The sequence below is a fragment of the Euprymna scolopes genome, chromosome 34 (genome assembly GCF_053919585.1).
Source record: "Euprymna scolopes isolate OS-2025 chromosome 34, ASM5391958v1, whole genome shotgun sequence".
Classification (NCBI taxonomy): Eukaryota; Metazoa; Mollusca; class Cephalopoda; order Sepiida; family Sepiolidae; genus Euprymna; species Euprymna scolopes.
Genome location: NC_136515.1, coordinates 448,283 through 470,283, shown reverse-complemented (window position 1 = coordinate 470,283; position 22,001 = coordinate 448,283). Strand labels below are relative to the sequence as shown.

The 22,001-nt window shown below is 30.9% G+C and overlaps 1 protein-coding gene across 4 annotated transcripts in view; it reads left to right on the top strand.

Annotated features, from left to right (window-relative positions):
- Positions 1 to 21,129, top strand: part of LOC145259067 (low-density lipoprotein receptor-related protein 8-like) — a 116,332-nt gene extending 95,203 nt beyond the window's left edge. For 2 of the 4 annotated variants that reach the window (XM_080116694.1, XM_080116693.1), the window contains 4 exons: positions 5,255 to 5,515; positions 14,613 to 14,818; positions 16,952 to 17,068; positions 20,022 to 21,129. In XM_080116694.1, the coding sequence (XP_079972820.1) occupies positions 5,255 to 5,515; positions 14,613 to 14,818; positions 16,952 to 17,068; positions 20,022 to 20,045 (608 nt within the window). In that variant the 3' untranslated portion in view covers positions 20,046 to 21,129. The remainder of the gene's footprint in view (positions 1 to 5,254; positions 5,516 to 14,612; positions 14,819 to 16,951; positions 17,069 to 20,021) is intronic. The other 2 variants (XM_080116695.1, XM_080116696.1) reach the window with 1 other exon arrangement.
- The last annotated feature ends 872 nt before the right edge of the window (positions 21,130 to 22,001 follow it).

Genomic DNA, 22,001 nt, shown 5'->3' with positions numbered 1-22,001 from the left:
ATACATAGCCACTTAAAAATCAAATCCTTTAGGCTTATATAAAATTCAGACTCGGATATTGATATTGTAAAAACTACTGCCTTAGTAAAGTGTACTTTGCCTATTCCTTTTCTATCAACCAATCATGTTTGTATTTTAGCGTGTGAACAGACTGCAAAAGCCCATAACTTTAATAGTATATAGATTGAATAATTTTTGATGGATTTAAAAACAAAAATGAATTCATATTTTTTTACAAAGAACGGTCTTCTAGTGCGGGTGTGGGTGAATGTATGCACCAATAGCACAGCCACTGTTTGCTTACACAGCATTCTATTAACAATAAAGCTTGTAAGATCTTTTTATCAGATTATATTTTTATTATGTATGAATATCTTTTTGGATAGAATTTTAGAACAAAACATATGTATATTAACGTTGGGACAATTCCAATACAATTATTGATTCTGTTTTAAATTCCTGATTCCTATATAATTACCGATTCTGAAATATTTAGGTATAGAGTTGTTTTTCTTTAGATTACCATAAAAATCCAAGTGATTTGTGAGCGTAAACATACACTTGTGTTGGTGATTTATACTTTTTAATTTTGTTTGTAGCTTAAAACCAATACACATTTACCATTTTATCTTTAGTAGCAGTAATTGAAAATTAAGTTTAAAAAAAAAAACAAATAAACAATTACAAGAATCGTTTTTGACATCAGAATGTAGGCACAATTTTCTCCGGTTCCGATACCTTAAAAAGTTCTGATTTTCTCAATTCTCAATTCCGATTAATCATCCCAACACTAATATTAATATATAAAAACAAAACATATCTATATTAATATATAAAAACAAAACATGTATTGCAGTGTTCCTATATATATATTAATATACATACATATGTTTTGTTTTTGCATTATTTTTTTGTTTTTTTATATAAGGGGAATTCTGGACCACTGCCTAATGTTTTTAATTGGAATTTAACAACAAACGATATAACAACATACGAAGAGTCTGGTTGATTGTGTATTTATTGTCTATCATTAAGTTTCATTCATGTCGTATGCTTCATCTTTATGAAGATATGTCAGTGTTGTCACACATGTGTGTGTGTGTGTCTTATATCTGTATGGCCAAATGTCAAATGAATGATATTACCTTTTTTTTATATACAAAATTATTTTTCAAACCATTTTTTGGTGCTTTTTAAGATAGAGTCGCCAAATCGATTTTTGGAATATGTTGTTTTAATATAGTAATATATCCAAAAATTATGAAAATTCATTAAAGCAACTGCTATTGTGTTTTTAATAAAAAGAAAAAAAAAAGTCTGTCGCTATAGACAACAAATATTGCAGCCATGAACAAGTAATCTAAAATGTTCGTTTCGGAATTATTCCCCCCGTGTTTAGACTCCTACTGTCTACTTTGTAACATCTAAGAAAAATGCAATTTTTTGTAAAAATTATTTTTAACTATAAATAACTTTCTACTCAATTTTTATAATTTTTGGATATAATACTATTTTTGGCGTGACAATTAAGTATGTAATATTGTTTTTGCTGAAAATGACATATTTCAAAAATTCAGTCTGTTGACTCTATCTTAACAAGCACCCATTTTTTTTTTTCATCGATGTACTTAGATTGAATCTTTTTATGTGTACTATACTTTGCTTGTGAATTTGAAAAATTAAAATCTAAAAAAAATCTCTAGGATCGAATATTTTATTAAAAGTCTTGGCACTTCTATATTATAATAACGAAAAAATATTGAATTTCAAGTGAAACAAATGGTACCTATATAATTGTCAGGTCTCAAACAGTAACATATCCAAAATTATGAAAAACTATAAGAGCGAAAAATGATTAATGAAAAAAGAAATTTGTGAAATCACTGTATAACTATTGCTAAGAAAAAGATAAGTTGACAGGGAAGATAAATTCTGTTGCTTACGTCACGTGACGAACATAATTCAAAATTTCAGACAAATTTTATTCCTCCATCTAAATTTATCGGAAACTGTTTTTCATGAATAATTAATTTTTTACCTTATTGTTTTCATAATTGTTGGATATTTTACTATTTGCGACATGACAATTACGTACGTATCCTTTGTCTTACTTGAAATTCAACCTTTTTCATTATTATAATATAGAAGCACCAAAGTTTTTATAAAATATTCTGTCCTATATTTAAATTTAATATAAAAAAATTATTAATTTTTAATCATATAAAAAATGAAAATGAATTTGCTATGGAATTTTTTTTTATTAGGTAAATATAAAATCTTGGCGAATGAGATGTTAAAAACTTAGGAGTATTTTGATGTTGGTAGTGACATGGTTTTTGCTTACAGATAGACACTAAATCGTCAATATTTGAATGAATTAAATTGCAAAAAATAAAAAATATCTATTTAAAATTCTAACAGCGTTTATACTCATCGAACAAATGAGGTAATTTTCAAATCAAAATTCATATCCAGCCAATAAACATATATTTGAGCTACAAATGTATTGATCCATTTTCACAGCGTGGTGCAGGTGCTAACATGATTGCAAGAATTAGGAATGGATGGAGTAAGTTCAGGGACATTTCTAACCAGTAGAATGTTATCACTGTTGATGAAGAGTTTATCAGGCATGTGTATGCAGTGTGATGATGTATGGAAGTAAGACTTGGCCAGTGAAGGTTGGAGACATGCGTTGCATGGAGAAAAATTATATGAGAATGATACAATAAATGTGTTATGTGTGTGTCATGACCAGGCTTAGGTGTTTGATCTCAGAGAATGATTAAATCTGGACAGTGTAGGGAAATGTGTGCAGTACAGGAGACTTTGATAGTATGGCTCTGTTGCTCGTGTTAGTTGATGTAGTAGAGTTGATGTAACGTGATCAGTTTGCAGGAGAAGGCCAAGGAGAACATGAGTGAAAGTGATGAGGATGGATTGAAAGAAAAAGGATAAATACCTGGACAGGGATGGGTTAATTTGGAAGCCAATTTTTAAAAGTTGTCCAACATGTGCCAGTATGTAAAGATGATGATGACGATGATTGACTAACACTGAAGCATTCTAAATTAATGCGTTGTTACAATGAAAAGTGATTAACAGAAAAATCATTAAAAATAGATGTTTAAATTCAACATCAATGCTGATAAGAAAGAAATATTGGCTCTTTTTTGTTATTGTAGTGAAATTCAGAAATTGAAATATTGGATTTTAAGTGAAACCAATGGTATCTACTGAATTGTCATGTCACAGTAAGGAACATATCCAAAAATTATGAAAATCGATAAGGTAGAAAATGAATTATAAATAAAAAATAGTTTTCAAAAATAAATGGCAAAAACTGAGTTTTTCAAGAAAAGAAACTGGAGAGTAACAAAAGGGAGGTAAATATTTTCTGAAAACTAAAAATGCTTAGCCAATTAAGCAAAACTCAATTTTCCCTCATTGTCTTTGAAAACTGTTTTCATTAATAATTAATTTTCTACCTTATCGTTTTTCATGATTTTTGGATATTTTCATTACTGCGACATGACAATTTAGTAGATACTATTGGTTTCACTTGAAATTTAATATTTCAATTTTCGATTTTCACTACAATAACGAAGTAAAACCAAAATATTTTTGTTTAATAAAGCAAAAAGGAAATGTTCACACATTTTTAATTAAAAAGATTGCAATCATTTTTTTTCTTTTCCTAGTTTTTTTATTTTGCTGTCAAATCCATAGAGTTCTTTCCCTATTTCGTTCTGCCATAATTTAGTACCTTCAAAGAATTCAAAATAAATGAATAATAAATTTACTTTAAACAAAAAGAAATATAGATTGAAAATTTTTAATTTAATTTTTTTTTTTTTAAATAATATTCTCAGCTTTTGTTTCCTCTTTGATATTTTTGTCTTTTCTTTGAAACAATGACTTGATCACATTTTTAAAGTAAATCTATTGAACTTAATATTCCAACCTGTTTCACATTTCATTTGAAACAAAGCCCTAGATTTCAGGGCATCTATTTCAAATGATGTGCAATCTCTTTTGGTGAAATCTTTAAAATAAAATTTTGACCTTTTATTTATTAAAATAATGTCTTGAAATTTTTTGTCATGTATTTAGAATGTAACCCTCCATTTTTATATTAATTCAATTGAAATTAAGCCCTATTTGAAATAATGCCCTGAAGTTTTTAGCCATGTATTTAGAATAAAACCCTACACATTTTTGGTAATTCAATTGAAATAAAGCGCTAGATTTCATGGCATCTATTTCAAATGATGCTCTATACTTTTAGGTGAAATATTTAAAAAAAAATTCTGACCTTCTATTTATTTGAAATAATGTCCTGAAGTTTTTCACGTTATACTTGTAATAAAAACCCTACCCTTTGGTAATTCAGTTAAAATAAAGCCCTATTTCAAATAATGCCCTGAAGTTTTTCCATGTATTTCTAATAAACATTACCATTTTTTTCATTATTCAGTTAAAATAAAGTCATATTTCAAATAATGTCCTGAAGTTTTTCATGATGAACTTGTAATAAAATCCCACTTTGGTAATTCATATTTCAAATAATGTCCAAATAATGTTGGCAATTGAGTCGAAATAAAACCCTATTTCGAATAATGTCCTGACATTCTATTTATTTGAAATAATGTCCTGAAATCTTTCACAATGTATTTAGAATAAAACCCTACCTTTTTTTATAATTCAGTTGAAATAAAGTTCTATTTTAAATAATATCCTGAATTTTTTTTTGCCATGTATTTATAATAAACCCTACTTTTTCTTCATGATTCAGTTAAAATAAAGCCATATTTCAAATAATGTCTTCAAGTTTTTCACCATGTATTTAGAATAAAACCCTACCCTTTTTTGATAATTGAGTTGGAATAAAGCCCTATTTAAAATATGGTCCTGAAAATTTCCACCATGTATTTAAAATAAAACCCAACCTTTTTTTTTTTTTGGTAATTGAATTAAAATTAAGCCCTATTTCAAATAATGTCCTGAAATTTTTTTCCATGTATTTAGAATAAACCCTGCCCTATTTTTGGTAATTGAGTTAAAATAAAGTTCTATTTCAAATGATGTCCACACTTTCTTGCGCCATCCATTTACCACAATACCATGATGCTTTCCTCATTCATCTTAAATAATTCCCTCAACAGTTTGGTGATTCATTTAAAATGATACGCTGATCTTTTTAGCCATTTTTCCTATTTAGTATCACCTGACCAAATATTTTGATGCTTTGCAGATATGGCCGTTTCCAGTTCGACTGTGGTACCTCAGTCGGCTACTACTACTTCTACTGCTCCTACTACTACTACTTCTACTACTACTACTACTACTACTACCAGTACTACTAGTAGTACTACTACACAAAGCCCTACTACTACCACTATCATCACTTCTACTACCCTCCCTCCTACTACTACTACTATTCTTCGTGATAGTACAGACAATGAATCGTCCTCTGTCCCAGTGGCTCCTAACGTTACTAACACTCATTCGTATGGTGAGAATTTATTCTTTGCATGATTTTGCCCTGTTGTCCTTGTGGCTGTTGTTACGTCATTTGTTACCGTTGTTGTTCTTGCCTATGTGACCACCAACTTCACTGTTGTTCTTCTTCTTATGTTGTTCCTTTCTAAAACAAAAAAAGAAAGCATAAAACGTAGTGAATTGTTTATCATCGTCCCATTTGTTTCCTTGTAGAAATTAGTCTTATATTTAAAAAAAGATAAAAGGTTTTTATCTTTATTGAGATGCATGTGAAATGTGGCATTTCAAAATAAAATAACAGGAAAACATACGGATATATTTATCAGTGAAAAAATACTAGTGTACACCAAAAAGCACAGAAAATAAACGAGTAGACTTTAATAAACAGATAAAATGAATTTACTATTCGTGGTCCACAAACTCCAAACGACACTTGCGTCAAACTAGCACATCGTAGAAGATTATCTCCCTTCTTCTAATATGCCGTCTTGTGATTCGGAGTTGATTGACTTCAAGTAGTAAATTAATTTTATTTTTTACTAGCAAGCCATCTGGCGTTGCCCAGTCGTAAGATACACTTGCAAATGATATTTTAATTCATGCAGATTACATAATTATTATTATAGAGACAATTTTCTATCAATTATTGTATTGAACCTAATATATAGTAGTGAGATGAAAACTAAAAAAAGTGTATATACGACTTTGGTGCCATCAGCTATAATCGAAACCAAAATATAGAACTCTTCACCTTCAGCCTTTGAGCCATGCCCATACCCATATGTGTGTGTGTGTATATATAGATTACAGGTGAACTCATAAGTTCACCTGTAATCCCTTTTTAAAAAATGGAATCATCCAATTGGCAAAGACAAGATTCAAGCAAGCAAGCAAGCAAACCTAGATGGTCCACAAAGTTTTATAATTATTAAGATTAATATTCTATCTGATAAGTTTCCATATTCTCTTGTCATTAAAGCCAAGAGAATCTAGGCCATGTTTCAAATGACTTTTTCCCTGTTGACTGAGGTATGACTTTGATCCTGTGCAGTTCTTGGAGGCCCACTCTCTCAGACTTTGCCTGTCTCTCTTTGAGAAAGGGTTAATTTGTTGCTAATTGCCTGAGACGCCCATACTAGGGAATGACAACAGGGCTGCCTGGGTGTTGTTTTGCAGGCCAGAGCACTCCTCATCTCGGACACTGACTTTTCAAATCTCACTTTCCGACCTTTGAGTCACAGGGTTCTACATTGCGAGTGAAACAGTCGCATTTGCAAATGATTTTTCAAAGTGGCGACTAGAAATAATGAAACGCTTATCTTTTGGTGATAGTATTTCTTTCACCGACAATCTTCCAAAGCTCACTACTGAATGAAAAATATCTTTTCAACTTTTTATATAGAATGAACAAAGTTAAATTATTTAAACAATAAAAGTTTAATAGAAACAATATATTCTTTTTTTTTTTTTTTAAACGAAGGCTGTTTTAAAATTATCTGAAGAAATTAGAATGTTTATACCTTCAAGTATCAACATAAAATTTGTTGTATATTTAGAATTACACTTAAAAAAAAACACAGAAAAATGTTTATGATGAACATACTCGTCACAGAACTAAGATGTCATATTCTAAAAATCATGTCAGTTTGGCTAGTAACTTCTCTATTTGGCTAGTAGACGAAAATATCTAGTTGTCCAAGGTCAACTAAAGATAAGTTTGTCTGTAGAGCTCTGAGTCATATCATCTTGCCATGGGAGGGAGATAAATAATCTAATATTTTAAACTGATAAGTAAGTTTATCCACAAATTTTTCTGTTATTCCGTTTTGAACTGCCTTATTTCGCATGTACCGCCATATAAATAAGTGGTTATAGTCAGCTAACGTACTTCCTAACTTTGGGTATAGCGCTACTGGAAGCAATGATAAGGCAAATCAGTTCCTTTGCTTTTTTCTCTCACGCCTATATCTATCCTGTGCATGTAATCTTTTTTATTACGTTTTTTTTATATCCTTATACTTTTATAAACATATAAATTTAAATAAATAAACTTTCATTTTTTAAATTCAAAAAAATATTATTTTTATAATTTCATAAAAATTTGTTTCTTATAAAATTTCAAATAAAATCAAACCTTTTATTTTCTTTTAATTATTTTATTATAAAGGCTAATTGTGTTTTAATATGCATAATTTTGGTAATTTTTATTGTATATTTTTCAATAATGTCCTTTCCTTATATTTAATTTCAATAAATTGCTTCATAAAAGTGAAGAAACTGATTTGCCTTGTCACCATGTTTGGTAGCGCTACGCTTGAAGTTTGGAAATACGTTAGCTGGTTATAACAAAATAAGCACCAAAAACAATTTTTTGAAATGATTAAAATTCTTACGCATGGGTTTCACCTTTAATTTTGTCCACCATTTAAAAAAAAAAGAAGTAATTTTCATGCAAGATTAAAAATAACAGTTTTTAATTATAGCGTAGCATTAGAATTAGTTTTAGTCAAAATGATTTGTGGTGTTTTTAAGCGTTGTTAATTTGTGTTAAATAGTAGTAGATGAGCTGTTCTGCAGGTTTGTTTTTAATAATGTTTTCCTTATTCAAGAAATTTGTCTTTTTTAATTTTGTCATTTCTCAATCACCAATGCGTAGTTAAAACAAAATCGTTTTGATTATTAAAATAATTTCCAACGCTATTGATAATGTTTTACCCATTCATTTATTTTTTAATTATTGCTTTTATGTTTGAATCCATGTTTACAAACATGACGTTAATCTTTATTGAAATGCATGCAAAATATGTCAGTTTAAAATAAAATAACAGGAAAACTTATGGATATACTTATCAACGAAAAATATTAATGTACACTAATTATTAGTGATTGAACGATTTCAATATTTTCCTTGATTCCAATAAAATTACCAATTCTATATTAAATTCCCAATTCCAATACAATTACTGATTCCGATTCTTCATAAATCTCTAAATATTTAACTATAGAGTTGTTATTTTTATAGATCTAGATAAAAACATCTAAAAACAACTGTTAAATGTGCATATATTTTCTCAAGTGTAAAAACACACTTGTGGGGAATGATCTATAGATTTTAGCATTACTGGTTGTTTAAAATCAATAAATATTCATTATTTTATCATTACTATGAGCAGTGGAAGATTTTGTTTTAAACAAAATCAAATAAATAAGGCAATTAAAGGAATCATTTTTGGCATAAAAACATATGCACAAATGTTTCCAATTCCGGTACCGATTCTGATACCCCCAAAAGTTCTGATTCCGATTAATTGTACCAAAACTACTAATTATTGAGTAGAATTTTAATAAAAAATAAAATTAATTTACTATTTGTAGTCCACAAACCACAAACCACACGTGTGTCAAGCCAGTACGTTGTGGAAGATTATCTCTCTGAAGCACCCTACAGTTTTGTTTGGAGTAAGCTTTTATAGTAAATTAATTTTATTTTTTTATTAAAATTCTACTCGATAATTTTCCATAATCCAAATTTGTCTGTTGTGAATTATTTACTTTTTCTTTTTTTAAAAGAAAATCGATTCCAGCAAGACATGAAGTCACTTGATATAAGGAGCTAAACTAACTTTCTGCTCTCCATATTGCAATATTCTCCATTTCTAAAATAAAGATCTCTGATATTTTGAAATGAGACAAATTTCACAGTGTGTTTATTATGTTTTAAAAAAATTTGACTGACAGACAGATAGACTAAATGTCTTTTTGTATAAGATTAATTTACTTTCTTTTTTTTTTTTTATTAAATTCAAACATTCATCTCTTTGAACTTTTTTTGTTCTAGCTTCTAGAGTTTCAAAGAATGCACTTTTCATCAGAGGAAAGATATTAGCAAAATAATTATTATAGCAAAGCGATGAATTTGCTAGCAAAATTATCTGAAAACTAATCACATACGCATAAAAGTTAGTGGAAAGAGTTTATGAAATGCAGAAAAGAAATGAAAAATGAAGAACCTTAATATTTCTTTTTGAGTATCTTGTCGAACAATAAATTCTTCTAAATTATAATTTACAGTCTTTACAAGTAATACTGGTAAATAAGTATATCGGTACTTACTAAGGCTGTAAGCAATGTAGTAAACCGGAATGGTGAAAGAGAAGATAAGCAAAAACAATCAAAGACAATATTTGTAGTATTTATCTTCACAATTGTTTTTATTTTCATCAATAAATCTTTCACATACAATATCAATTTATCTTCTTTTTTTTCATTAACTATTATACCAAGATGTAGGGGAGTGTGTCACTCTTTTTCCAAGATTACTTTACTTATCCTTGATCCTCATATTATAGTAAGCTCATTTAGCAAGTGGTCATCAAATGCCAATTTCTAAGTCTTTGGAATAACTTGACCAAGAATTGAACCCTGATCTCCTGGCCTATTTGGCATAATTGCAAGAGTGCTCACTTTTGTTGGGGGTGGGGGTGGGCGGTTGATACTGTTTATTCTCAGACTCATATTATGTAAGGAATTAAGAAGTAGCTGTGGCAAAAACATCGAACATCAAATTTCACTGATATTTAAAAATTTGGAGACTTCCTGCATGTTTTATTTTTATTAACCTGTTTTTAATAACCATTTTTTTCTATTGATATGTTCGTTCACATTTGCAAATACTAACAACTTGTGTTCAATTCAATTGTTTTTGTTATTCTTTCTAATCCATTGTTTCAGCTTGACAACTAACTCACTAAATTGATATGCTTTGCTCTAAAGAAAATTTGGTACTGTTAGCACAAATTATTTTAAAGGAAATACGGTTGGAAATTAGTAACAATTTATTTTATTTTTCTGAATTTTTTAGATCAGGATTGATAATTTGTATAATTCAAATAATACAAGTTACTTTTAGTTTACCTACTCGTTTGTGACACATTTGCGATAAAAAGTGTAATATTCAATATAAAATATAAACCTTTTTTTCCCATAAATATTGATGATGTGTAAAGTATTTTTAAAATATTTACAAGTATTTTAATGTTAGGTGTTTCCGCAAACTACAAGACCTTGTACTCTCTTGACGTAAATACCCCCCCCCCCAAAAAAAAACCGGCAAGCAGTAAAACCCCATCCCTACAAAGTAGAGATCTCCAGATGCCAGAAAGCCTTCTACTCTAAACGATCTTCCCTCAGACTGCTAGACTTTCGAATTCCTTTCTGGGCTGTACTGACATGCAGAAGTTCAAGTGTAATGTAAACAGACATCTTGCTGCTCAACTCCCTACATAGTATCCCTGCAAATTATATACCGGATAGTAACCTTCTACATCAAAGTGGTATTGTGTCTTGTTTGAGGTGAAAATGTAAAAAAATAAGAAAAAAAGAAGTAATTAATGGCAGCTGTCTTCTGTTTTCAGGATGTAAGGTACCAGACCAAATCAAAAATGAGGGTTGAACAGTGCTTCTATTGAAACCATTAAATTAAAAGTGGGTCTGGTACTTTATTTCCTGAATCATCATCATCATATTGTATAAATCCAAAGATTTTATTGTTGGCATTGGTTTACCCAATATTTTTCAAAATTTTTTCTAGAGAAACATCAGGTATTTAGTGAAAATTGCCAACATCCTAAGTGAAAGTGATTTTTTTGTGGAACAAACTCGATTCTAACTTGCAACACTCAGATCACCAGTCTGTGTTGCTACCCACTTGACTACCATCATCTCCTTTCATAAAAAAAACAAAAAAACAAGATAACCTTCTACTGATTGCTCATAACCAATATTTATGGCAAATAAACATGCTTATATAGAGCTTTACTTTGCGAGTGGAACAGTCGTATATGCAAGTGATTTTTTCTAAATGATGACTAGAAATAATTAAAAGCTTATCTTTTGGCTGTTGTGTTTTTTCCAAAGTTCATTACTGAGTGAAAATATTTATTTTAATAAAATGAGCAAAGTCAAATTATTTAAAAAATAAAAGGGGTAATAGAACAATATAATCTTTTTTAATGAAGGTTGTTTAAAAAATATCTGAAGAAGTTTGAATGTTTATACCTTATCATCAAATTCTATGTATATTTAGAATTAGATTTAATCAAAAAATGAATTCAGAAAAATCTCTAAGATCTATGTACTCGTTATGGAATCATGTGGGTTCGGTTAATAACTTTTTTATTTGGCTAGTAACAAAAATATTTAGTTATCAAAAGTCAATTGAAAATAAATTTATTCATAAAGCCCTGTTATATTTTATACTAAATTGTTCTTTACTCAAATTGTAAACCAAAATACACTTATATTCCTTTAAAATAATTCATGCCGCCAAACGTAACATTGATAGAAAATTCATCTTTTTTCAGTGATGTTATGTTTTTATTGTAGACAGACAAATTATCAATAAAAGATTTTTAAAATAGTTGGAAGAATTTGTGATAATGAAGTGTTTCCTGGAAAAGATTTTCCATCTACTGAAAAAAAAAAAAAAATCGTCCAGTCATTGCACAGGCATTTTAAAAAGGGAGATAATTCAAGAAAGATCATAGAAAATGTCAAATATTTTTTATTAGTTGTTTTAGTATTTATATTATAAAAAAATAATGCAGGAGATAGAATTTTTAAACTAAGTATGGATAACTATGTTCTCTAAATCTATACTTTGATCTCTATATTAATAAAATAATATTTTTTTTCCCTTGAAACTTCTAACATTATAGCAAGAAAAGAAAACTCTTCCTATGCACACTTTAGATACTCGTCACTTACAGTTTACTACAATATTGTTCGCTCTCCTAGCCATCAATAAATTTTGTCCTCATTTAATAATTATCATATTTTCTTCTAGTGATAAATAAAGAAATTTAAAAAAACGGATTAGCTGGAGTCACCATTTTTTAATTTAGTCTTATTTTTTATTGATAAAGAGATAAAGTGGAGGAGTTCTGTCTTCTTTTTTTTTTATTTGTTTTAATAACCATTAAAGTAGCGAATAGGAATTTTATTTGTTTTAATAACCATTAAAGTAGCGAATAGGAATTTTATTTGTTTTAATAACCATTAAAGTAGCGAATAGGAATTACGAACTGATAATGCACAAAGGCTGCTAGTATCCAATGAAAGCTTTCACAAGTTTCTTATTGTACACATGTGAATTCCTTTTATATGATCAAAAAAAAAAAAGAGTTCCTTCTTGTGATTTTTTTCAGTTGTACAAGGGCAACATCAACAAGTCTAGTTGATTTACTGAATGAAATATGAACAGCAACGACAACTTTTACCTTTTTCCACACCTGCATTTGGAATGTTGTACAAGTTTATGATAAACAACTTTAATCACCACTAAATCTCTATATTAAAATAAATGTTTTATTATATTGTTGAAGGGGAGAAACATGAAAATACTCATTGCCAGGACATACATCAAAACAAAGATGTGTTTAGTTATAATGATTAGAATGTTGAGGGAGTTGTGGACAAGAAACTCAGTGTTGACCTGGAATACATTAAAACAAATAAGTTAGCCCTTTGTCACTGCCAATATCTAAGCTACCCACCACAGTCACACACACACACATGCACACGCACACACACACACTTTTTGACCCCTATTCTCACATACCTTAAGTACTTATATATTCTTTGCCTGTAACACAACATCACTCAGTTGAGACGATCACTTTTTATTGTTTGTTTTTATGCTTTATCAGTTTATACATTGCTTTTTGTTTCTTGGAAAATATTTGATGATGGGATCCTCATTTAAATATGAAATATAAAATATGTTAACTCATAATAATAATGATAATAATAATGATAATAATAATAATAATAATAATAATAATAATATGCTATCAGCCTCAGTTGGTGCTACACAAAATAGCTGTGAAGGTTAAGTAAAATGGAAAGAACAAAGAGGAAGAACAACTAAGCAGACCTCCACTAGAAGAGTGCAAAGAGTGTTAGAACCTTGGGGAGGGTTATTGCCACCCAAATCTCAGAGTAGACCAATGATCGTTACCAGTGAGAAATCAGTGGTAAGCGGCTATTGTGATAACCCAGTGTCATTTTCAATAGTTATCGAAAGAGGTGGGCCGTACTAGAAATATTGGGAGATTTCTGATCAGTCAAACTCCAGGGAACACCCCCAGTTGTTATCAGTGAGTAATCACTGATGATGACTTGTGTGAGAACTTCTAGCAAGTACAAATAATAATAATAATAATAATGTGTTAAATTTGCGCATTCATTCTTTTTGCAGACTGTAAATCTTATTTTCATAGTTATTGTTTTTGCCATGTTTCGGCCAATTCATCCTCTGGTTTTTTCTTCAGGTGATTCACCACAATGAGATAGGAATGCTAAGTCTTGTAACTTATGTAATTACTGCCTTCCATAGTTGTTGTTTCAGCACCTTTTGACCAACTAATCCTCTGACCTGGTTCAACAGGATTGAAACCGCTATCTTCAGACAATACTCATCTGGAACCACTTGATGCCTATCCACTGCGCTATGGGTTCCGAAGTTACAAAACTCATCATTCCTATTCTGTCACGATTAATTACCTGAAGAAGGCCAGAGGATGAGTTGACTGAAACGTGGTGAAGACAATAACTATGAAGATAACAATCCGCAAAAAAAAAAACGAATGTACAAATTATGAAACCTCATCTGAAATGATTCCAAAAATTAAAAAAATATATGAAAAAAATGTTGTATTTGTTTTAAGAATTTTAAATACGTCTGAATTGATCAAAACATTTTTAAAAATAACACTCAAGATGAGAAGAGTAGTCCAAATAATATCACTACTCATTTAAAAAATTCAGAAACAAAATTGAATGTGGTAAAATATAATGCCTCTTAGAATATCAAGTCCGTAGGCAGTTGAGAGTGGGTTTAAAAATGCATAAATGGTTTCCAAAGACCCATTAAAATCAAATCGCAGATCCCAGGACTCAGTAAATTAAAAAGTTATCCACATCACGGAAGATGTTCAGTGTTGTATGAATATTATTTATTATTTTCAGTCAGGTGGACCATGTGAAACCTCCAATTTGCTTACTACATTAACCTGTATAATTTATTGTCAATAATATTTCTTTTGAAACAGTTGATGTTCCAACTACCACAACGACGACAACGACGATGATGACAACACAAAACCAAACAAACGAAGATGATTCAAGTGTGACACACATGGTTGGGTCGAATCAGACGACAACTCCCATAGTGATGCAGAAGGAAGAAGAGAACATTGGTAAAATTGCTGGCATTGTTACCGGTGTTCTACTTGTAGTCCTCACAATCCTATCGATAGTAAGTTTGGTTTTGTTTTTTTTTGTTTTGTTTTGTTTTGTTTATTGACTTACTAGCTGAGTCACTCTATATTATTTCAATTTTGTCAAATTTTAATATTTACAAAAATGTCAAATTAATTGAATTTTGATATTTACAAAAAAATTCTAATTTTGTCAAATTCATCAAATTTTAATATTTAAAAAAATGTCAGATTTGTTGAATTTTAATATTTCTAAAAAATATCAAATTTTGTCAAATTCGTCACATTTAAATGTTTACAAAAATATTGAATTTTCAATTTTGCCAAATTTACAAAAATGTCCAATTTATCAAATTTTGTTTGGAGTGATGACAAGCATGGTTAAATACTGCTTACTTCGTTGCCTGGATATCAGTACAAGTGTATTGATGAACAACTAAGAATTTAACCAACAATGGGATGACTTGGCTGAGTTTTCAAATCCACAAGTGATCAGTCTTTGACGGTTGTCTTATGATGAGTTAATCATCTCTTGTCATCTTATTCAGGACTGCTATGGTTCTGGATATGTTCCAGGTATATCCTGAACCATATCCAGAGCTATCTCCATCCGACAAGAGTGAATATCATTGAAACAAAAACAATGTATGACTTTACCGATGAGGATGCTTATTGCTTATGATAGCGATGACGAAGCAGACAAAAACATCATTAGAATGAAATAAAATGGCCGACAGATAGTCATTCAATACATTTTATGAAAATGGTGATGTGTGTCCATTGCTTATGAAGATGACCGCATTCATGCAATGATTCTTCTGTAGGTTCAGAAATGTCTTGTTAAACCTATTGGAGCTCTGAAGTATTTCCTGCATCTGTGGAATGATTATGTAGCAGAGGTGCTGATTACTCTGTCTTCTAATGTCACGTTTCCTCTTACATTCTTCATTGTGTGCAGATTCAGTAATTGTTGCCATTTGTAAGTTGCGGCATGCCAGAAATATCTGTTTTGGGTTAGGGGTTAGGGAGACCTTCAGATTGTCCTTGAACCATTTCTGCTGTCCTCCTGTTAGAGGAGCTTTTTAGGTATTAGGGTCCTTAAATCAGGTATACGGCATATATGACCTGCTGAACAAATCTGGCACTGCTGGAAGGGTTCACCAGGCTAAAATCTCTGTGTCTGTTATCTTGCCTTGCCACTTGATTTTCAACAATCTACGGAGGTAGGTTGTATGGAAATGGTTTGTTTTTTAATGAAAATAACAAGAGATTTGCAGATCATACATAAACAAACTATACAAAATTAGCCAAACCATCAAGGGTAATAGTTACAAGACTCTGATTATAAATCTACCCTCTGTCATTGTAGCCAATATGCCTTTTTTGAATGAAAGAAAGTAAAAAAAAGAAAAAAAAACGGAAACTTATCAGCTGAAAAGTGAGATGTTTTGCATATTGTGAGTGCCCATGTACCAAATGAAAAAAAAAAGGCTTCTACGATTCTCATATTCAAGACTGTAGATTTTTTTAGTTGGAGCTGATTTGCATATATGAATAGCCAATTTGCATGTGTGGAGACCAACTATCTTTAAACTAAGTACAGATTAAAAGTAGGAATCAGGTATATTAGGAAGATTAGAGAAAAGAAATTGTTGATACTGGAAAGTGTTTTGTTTTTATTTTATTACTCTTTTTCACCCCAAGCAAGACATGTTGTCATTTTGAAATAAGGGGCTACTATTTAGGATTGTATCTAATAAAGAACTGTAGGGAGTTTAGCAGTGAAATGTCTGTTCACATTACATTTAAACTTCTGCAGGTTAATATAGTTGGCGAAGCAAGAAACATGGAGGAAATTCCAAAGCCTAGCAGTCCTAGGGAAGAAACTAGAAGGCTTTCCTGCATCAGGAGCCTCAATAGTGAAGGGGTGGGATTTTGCAGCTTGTCGGGTTAGTTGGGGGATATGTACAATGAAGAGGCACAAGTGCTATGAGTTCATCAATGTACATTCCATTAAATGTTATTTCAGTGTTTGAGATACAAGAATTCTGCTTGAAGTTTGAATTCTGATTAAGCCCATTTTTTCTTTTTTTTTCTTTTCTTAAAAGTCAGATTACAAAAAAATTTGATTCTCGTTGAAATTAAACGTGTACATTCTGCACATTTTTCAGATTGGTTATTTTGGATACAAATCTCTACGCAAACGAAGGACAAAGCACATGAACTTTGACAACCCCGTTTACCGAAAGACAACCCAGGACCGAATCATGTTGGAGAGGAATCCATCTGTAAGTAGTTTTCTTTCTCATAATTTTTTTCATTTTATTCATATAAATATGTATTTATATAAATATACATTCATATAAATATATATTTATATGAATGTATATTTATATGAATACATATTTATACGAATGTATATTTATACAAATGTATATTTATACGAATGTATATTTATATGAATGTATATTTATATAAATATACACTGCTGATCAAAAATTAAAGACCTCTTAAAAATCTTTTAAAAAAAACTTTTTTTAAGGATAGATTTTAAACTCTTCCGACTTAAGGTTACCAAATCTACAATCTAAAAGGTTATGGAAACAAAAAGCTACATTCCAAAGATTTATTTTTAAAATTTACATTTTTATTAAATTAGGCTTTTTACACATGATCAAAATTATAAGACCAGAGACAAAAATTCTATTAAATTGTACAAAAAGTGTATGAAAAGTGTATGAAAACATTCAACAATCAAACTTAATGATGAGTTCTACCTCCACTGCTTTTGATGATTTCAAAAATTCTTTGGGGTATGCTAGAAATAAGGGTTTCCATTAAGGTGCGGAGGATCCTGCTCCAGTTTTTGAAGATGCCTTCACAAAATTCATTTTTTTTTTTTTTAATATTGTTTACCATTTTGATAAACCTCTCTTGTCATCCATCCCCAAACATTTTCAATTGGGTTCAAGTCCGATGAGCATGCAGGATGTCCCAAGAGATGGACTCAATTTTCTTGTAGAAAGCTCAAGGTCCATCTTGCAGTGTGGATTGCAGCATTATCCTGTTGGAATAACCATCCATCCCACACAAACAATGACCCACCATCATCGAAGATGCTTTTTGTAGCATGCTAACATAACCAGCTGCTGTGTGACGACCCTGCACCACCTGGAGTGCCATCTTCCTTCTGTAAGAAAAGGCACCCCATACCACTATGATGTGAGGGAAAAAATTTCAAGGGGCATGTTTTTGTCATGCCAGTATCGCTGGAAGCCATCAGGATCATCTAAATTGAATTTGTTCTCATCAGAAAACAGCACTTTCTTTCACTTCTCAACGTTCCAGGTTTGGTATTCATGACCAATTGTTTAGACCATTTATTTACCATGCCTTTTTGTTGTCAGTGTCGTCTGATGACTATTGGACTGCAATCAGTATCTGTAACCGGCTTAATTTGACTATAAGAAAGTCCTCTGCCATTCATAACAATCCGTCTGAATTTCTTGCTCAATGCAAGAGAAATTTTTTTGGGGGGTGGGGGCAGTGTTCTTTAGAAAGTTGCAAATAACAGTTTTACTGCGATTTACCTTAGCTGCTATCGCTCGCTGTGACAAACCTTGTTTATGGAATCCTAGAATTCGAGAGCGCTCAACTTCGGTTAGTTTTCTTGTTTTAGGCATAGTAACACCTTTTCTTGTTTTAGGCATAGTAACACCTTTACACAGTGATTGCTATTCTCTAACTGACCAAAAAAATTAGAATTACCATAAGTCTTACAATTTATACCCTTGGTCTTGTAATTTTGATCATGTGTAGAAAGCTTAATTTAATAAAAATACAAATTTTAAATAAAATTTTTGGAATGTAGCCTTTTGTTTCCATAATCTTTTAGATTGTAGTATTAGTAACCTTAAGTCGGAAGAGTTTAAAATCTATCCTTAAAAAAAGGTTTTCTTTTTAAAGATTTTTAAGTGGTATTAAATATTGATCAGCAGTGTATATTTTCTTTCTCATAATTTATGACTATTCCATGTATAGACAATGCCTCCGTTGAGGTTCGAGAGACAATGTATAAATCCATGTAAGGTTAGCTGCATGTGTAAAATAATAATAAAAGAAAGAATTTTAAATCATGATTGACTTTTTGTGGTAACTGGAATGAAAATTTAGAGTATATATATATATATATATATATATATATATTTGCATTTATGATTAGCTTTAATGTAAGTGCCAGCAAATGCATAGCTTCACTATCATATTTATTTCCTTAATATCTTTCCTCTGATGAGATGAACGCATTTCTTTGAAACTTCACAGATTAAGGAAATTTCAATATATCTTATTTGAATATCCTGTCGAAGAATAAATTCATGTAAAATATAATTTACAGTATTAAATTTGTATTCTTTTGTGTGTGTGTGTGTGTGTGTGTGTGTGTGTGTGTGTGTGTGTGTGTGTGTGTGTGTGTGTGTGTGTGTGTGTGTGTGTGTGTGTGAAATTGAGTCTGTATCTGTGTCTGTGGGTGTACATTTCCCTATCAAACTACGCTGTCAATTTTCAGTCTACAGACTCAAGATTTGACATAAGGTATATTGAGATTTGGAGAAATCTTTTTAATCGGTTTTCGGCCAGAAATTTGGTTCTCAGGGGGTCAAAGTTCAACAATTTGACCTTTGAAAACTCTACCAAATTCCTCCACCAATTTTGTGTCTAAACACTTGATGTAGGTTTCTTGGGCATAGGTCAAACTTTTTACTGTAAATGTAAAGGGATCAAAATTTGTGTTAAAGTTTAAAAAAAATTACCTCTGCGGTCTCTACCAAATTACTTAGCCAATTATTCCTCTAAACATTTGAAATTTTACATAAAGTGTATTCAGACATAGGGCAAGCTTTTTAATCGGTTTTTGGCCAAAAATTTGGCTGCCAGGGGTCAAAGTTCAAAAGATTTGACCTTTACAATTGCTAGCAAATTATTCAGCCAATTTTGGGTCTAAACATCTGAAATTTTACATAAAGGGTATTCAGACATGCAGCAAGCTTTTTAATCAGTTTTGGGGCAAAAATTTGGCTGCCAAGAGGTGAAAGTTGAAAAAGTTGACCTTTGCAGACTCTACGAAACTCCTGCCAATTTTGGGTCTAAATGTATACATACACACACATATATGTAAATACATACATACATACATACATAACTATGTACATTATTTAATATATATATATATATTTTTTTCAGACCTTGCAGCCGTTGAATGCATAACTGGCTCCTCTCTCTCTCCGTTGTGTAAGCTTTCTGTGCTTTGACCACTTTTACTTGTCTGCTACTTGCGTTTCCGTGGCTAACTCCGTCAACATTGTCGTCCTTGCCTGTTCTGCACAATCGGTGACAGTCTCAGATTCTTCCATCCACTTTCCCCGTCGTCGCCGTCATCTCTCTTCGTGCTGAAGAGTAGAACTGCGTGTTGCATCTGTGTTGTGTCAGGACAGACAAGCCGACAGAGGCCCGTGCATTATGGGAATGTGAAGCACCAGGTACGGCCAAGGCAAGGAGACCATTCCATGTGTTTAGCAGGAGACATCCAGCTGCTGCTGCTAGATATCAACAACAACAACAACACCAAACAAAACGTTCAAACAAAAATATTGTGCATTTCATGTCATCAGCTCAAGAGAAAAAAAAAACAACAAAATAACAAAAAAAAAACATTTAAAAAAATATTTTTTTAGCTTCCATTTAAAAAAAAAAAGAAAAAAGAAAAAAATGGCAGCATTATTTAAGATGTTCATGTTTTTGTACATTTTAACAATTCCCACTTCTCTCTCTTTCTCTTTTTAATTTATTCATTTTCCTAGTCACAGTATTTGATTAGCCCCGGAAGCAGAGAGTAAAAAACTTGACAGAAGATTTATATGAACAATGAAATTTAAAAAAGACAAAAAACATTATTCATGAAAACATAGAAATTATGGGATATGCAAATTCCATAGATTATGAAACATCACTTGTTTGAGCTGCGGATTTATCCAAAAGCCAAGTTGAAATCCATATTGTGTGCATATTTTTTTTTTTTTGTGTTTAGAGCGTGAGGAAATCTCCCATCAAATTAAAATCAAAAAAAAAAATAATAATAATAGAAGAAGGATTATCCTGCTGAAGAATTTACAAGACAAAACAAAGACAGATTTATAGAAGGATCCACAACGTGATCCATTTGTTTGCTCTCCATTCACGTTCCATGCCATTGCGGCAAAAAAAAATAAAAAGGACTAATATGAAATGAAGAAGGAAAAAACTGCAGACTTGGATTTTGATATATGTTAATATTGCAGTAAATAAAAAAGAACAAACGAACTCCCCACAACATTACCTATATATATATATATGTATATATATATATATATATATATATATATATATATATATATATATATATATATATATATATTCGGCTCCCTTTTTAGTTACATATTTGTGTAATATTTGCTTCAAGCATTAAAATTACAGCAACCATTTCTAAAAACAAACCCTAACCCCTACATGAAACACACACCCTTTCACCACATGTTTTCTGTACAAATTCTTCTTTTCTTCCAGACTTTATTTTACTGAGAGCAAAGGGAGGTGGTTACTTACAAATAAGCCTGATACATGTTTTTTTTTCCTTGTGGCTTCTCTCGTCTGACTCTCTCCTGACTATTAGTTTTGATGTCAGCTTTATTGCCAAAATTGTTACTCTTCTCCTCTGCTGAGAATAATGTCGACCTTTGCCCAAATTAATTTTGTCGTTGAATTCCTTTCCCGATTCTTCTCGCCTTTTTCTTGCTCAAAATCGTATCTATACATTCTTTAATTCACTTGTGTGGCTAATGTTGCTTGGTCGATAATTGTATTTTTTGAACAACTGTCTTCATCTTGGATGTTATTCTCACAGTGTTTTCATTGATGTAATCTGTCATTCTTCACGTGCACCATCTTGAACGCGGGAATCCTTCTGTTGAACAAAACCTTCTATTTAATCCATAGTTGATAACTTGCTCTCGTTCCATCAATCATGACTGAGCCCGTACTGAGGATTGAACCTTCAACTTTCAGAAGACTCTCACTTAGAACCAGTTATCCCTTAGCACTTTTATCTGTTGTGTCATGAGTCTTTGAAGAAGGTCGTAAGTTACATCGACTGAAACCTTGTGAGAAAAACATTCATGGTGAGAACAG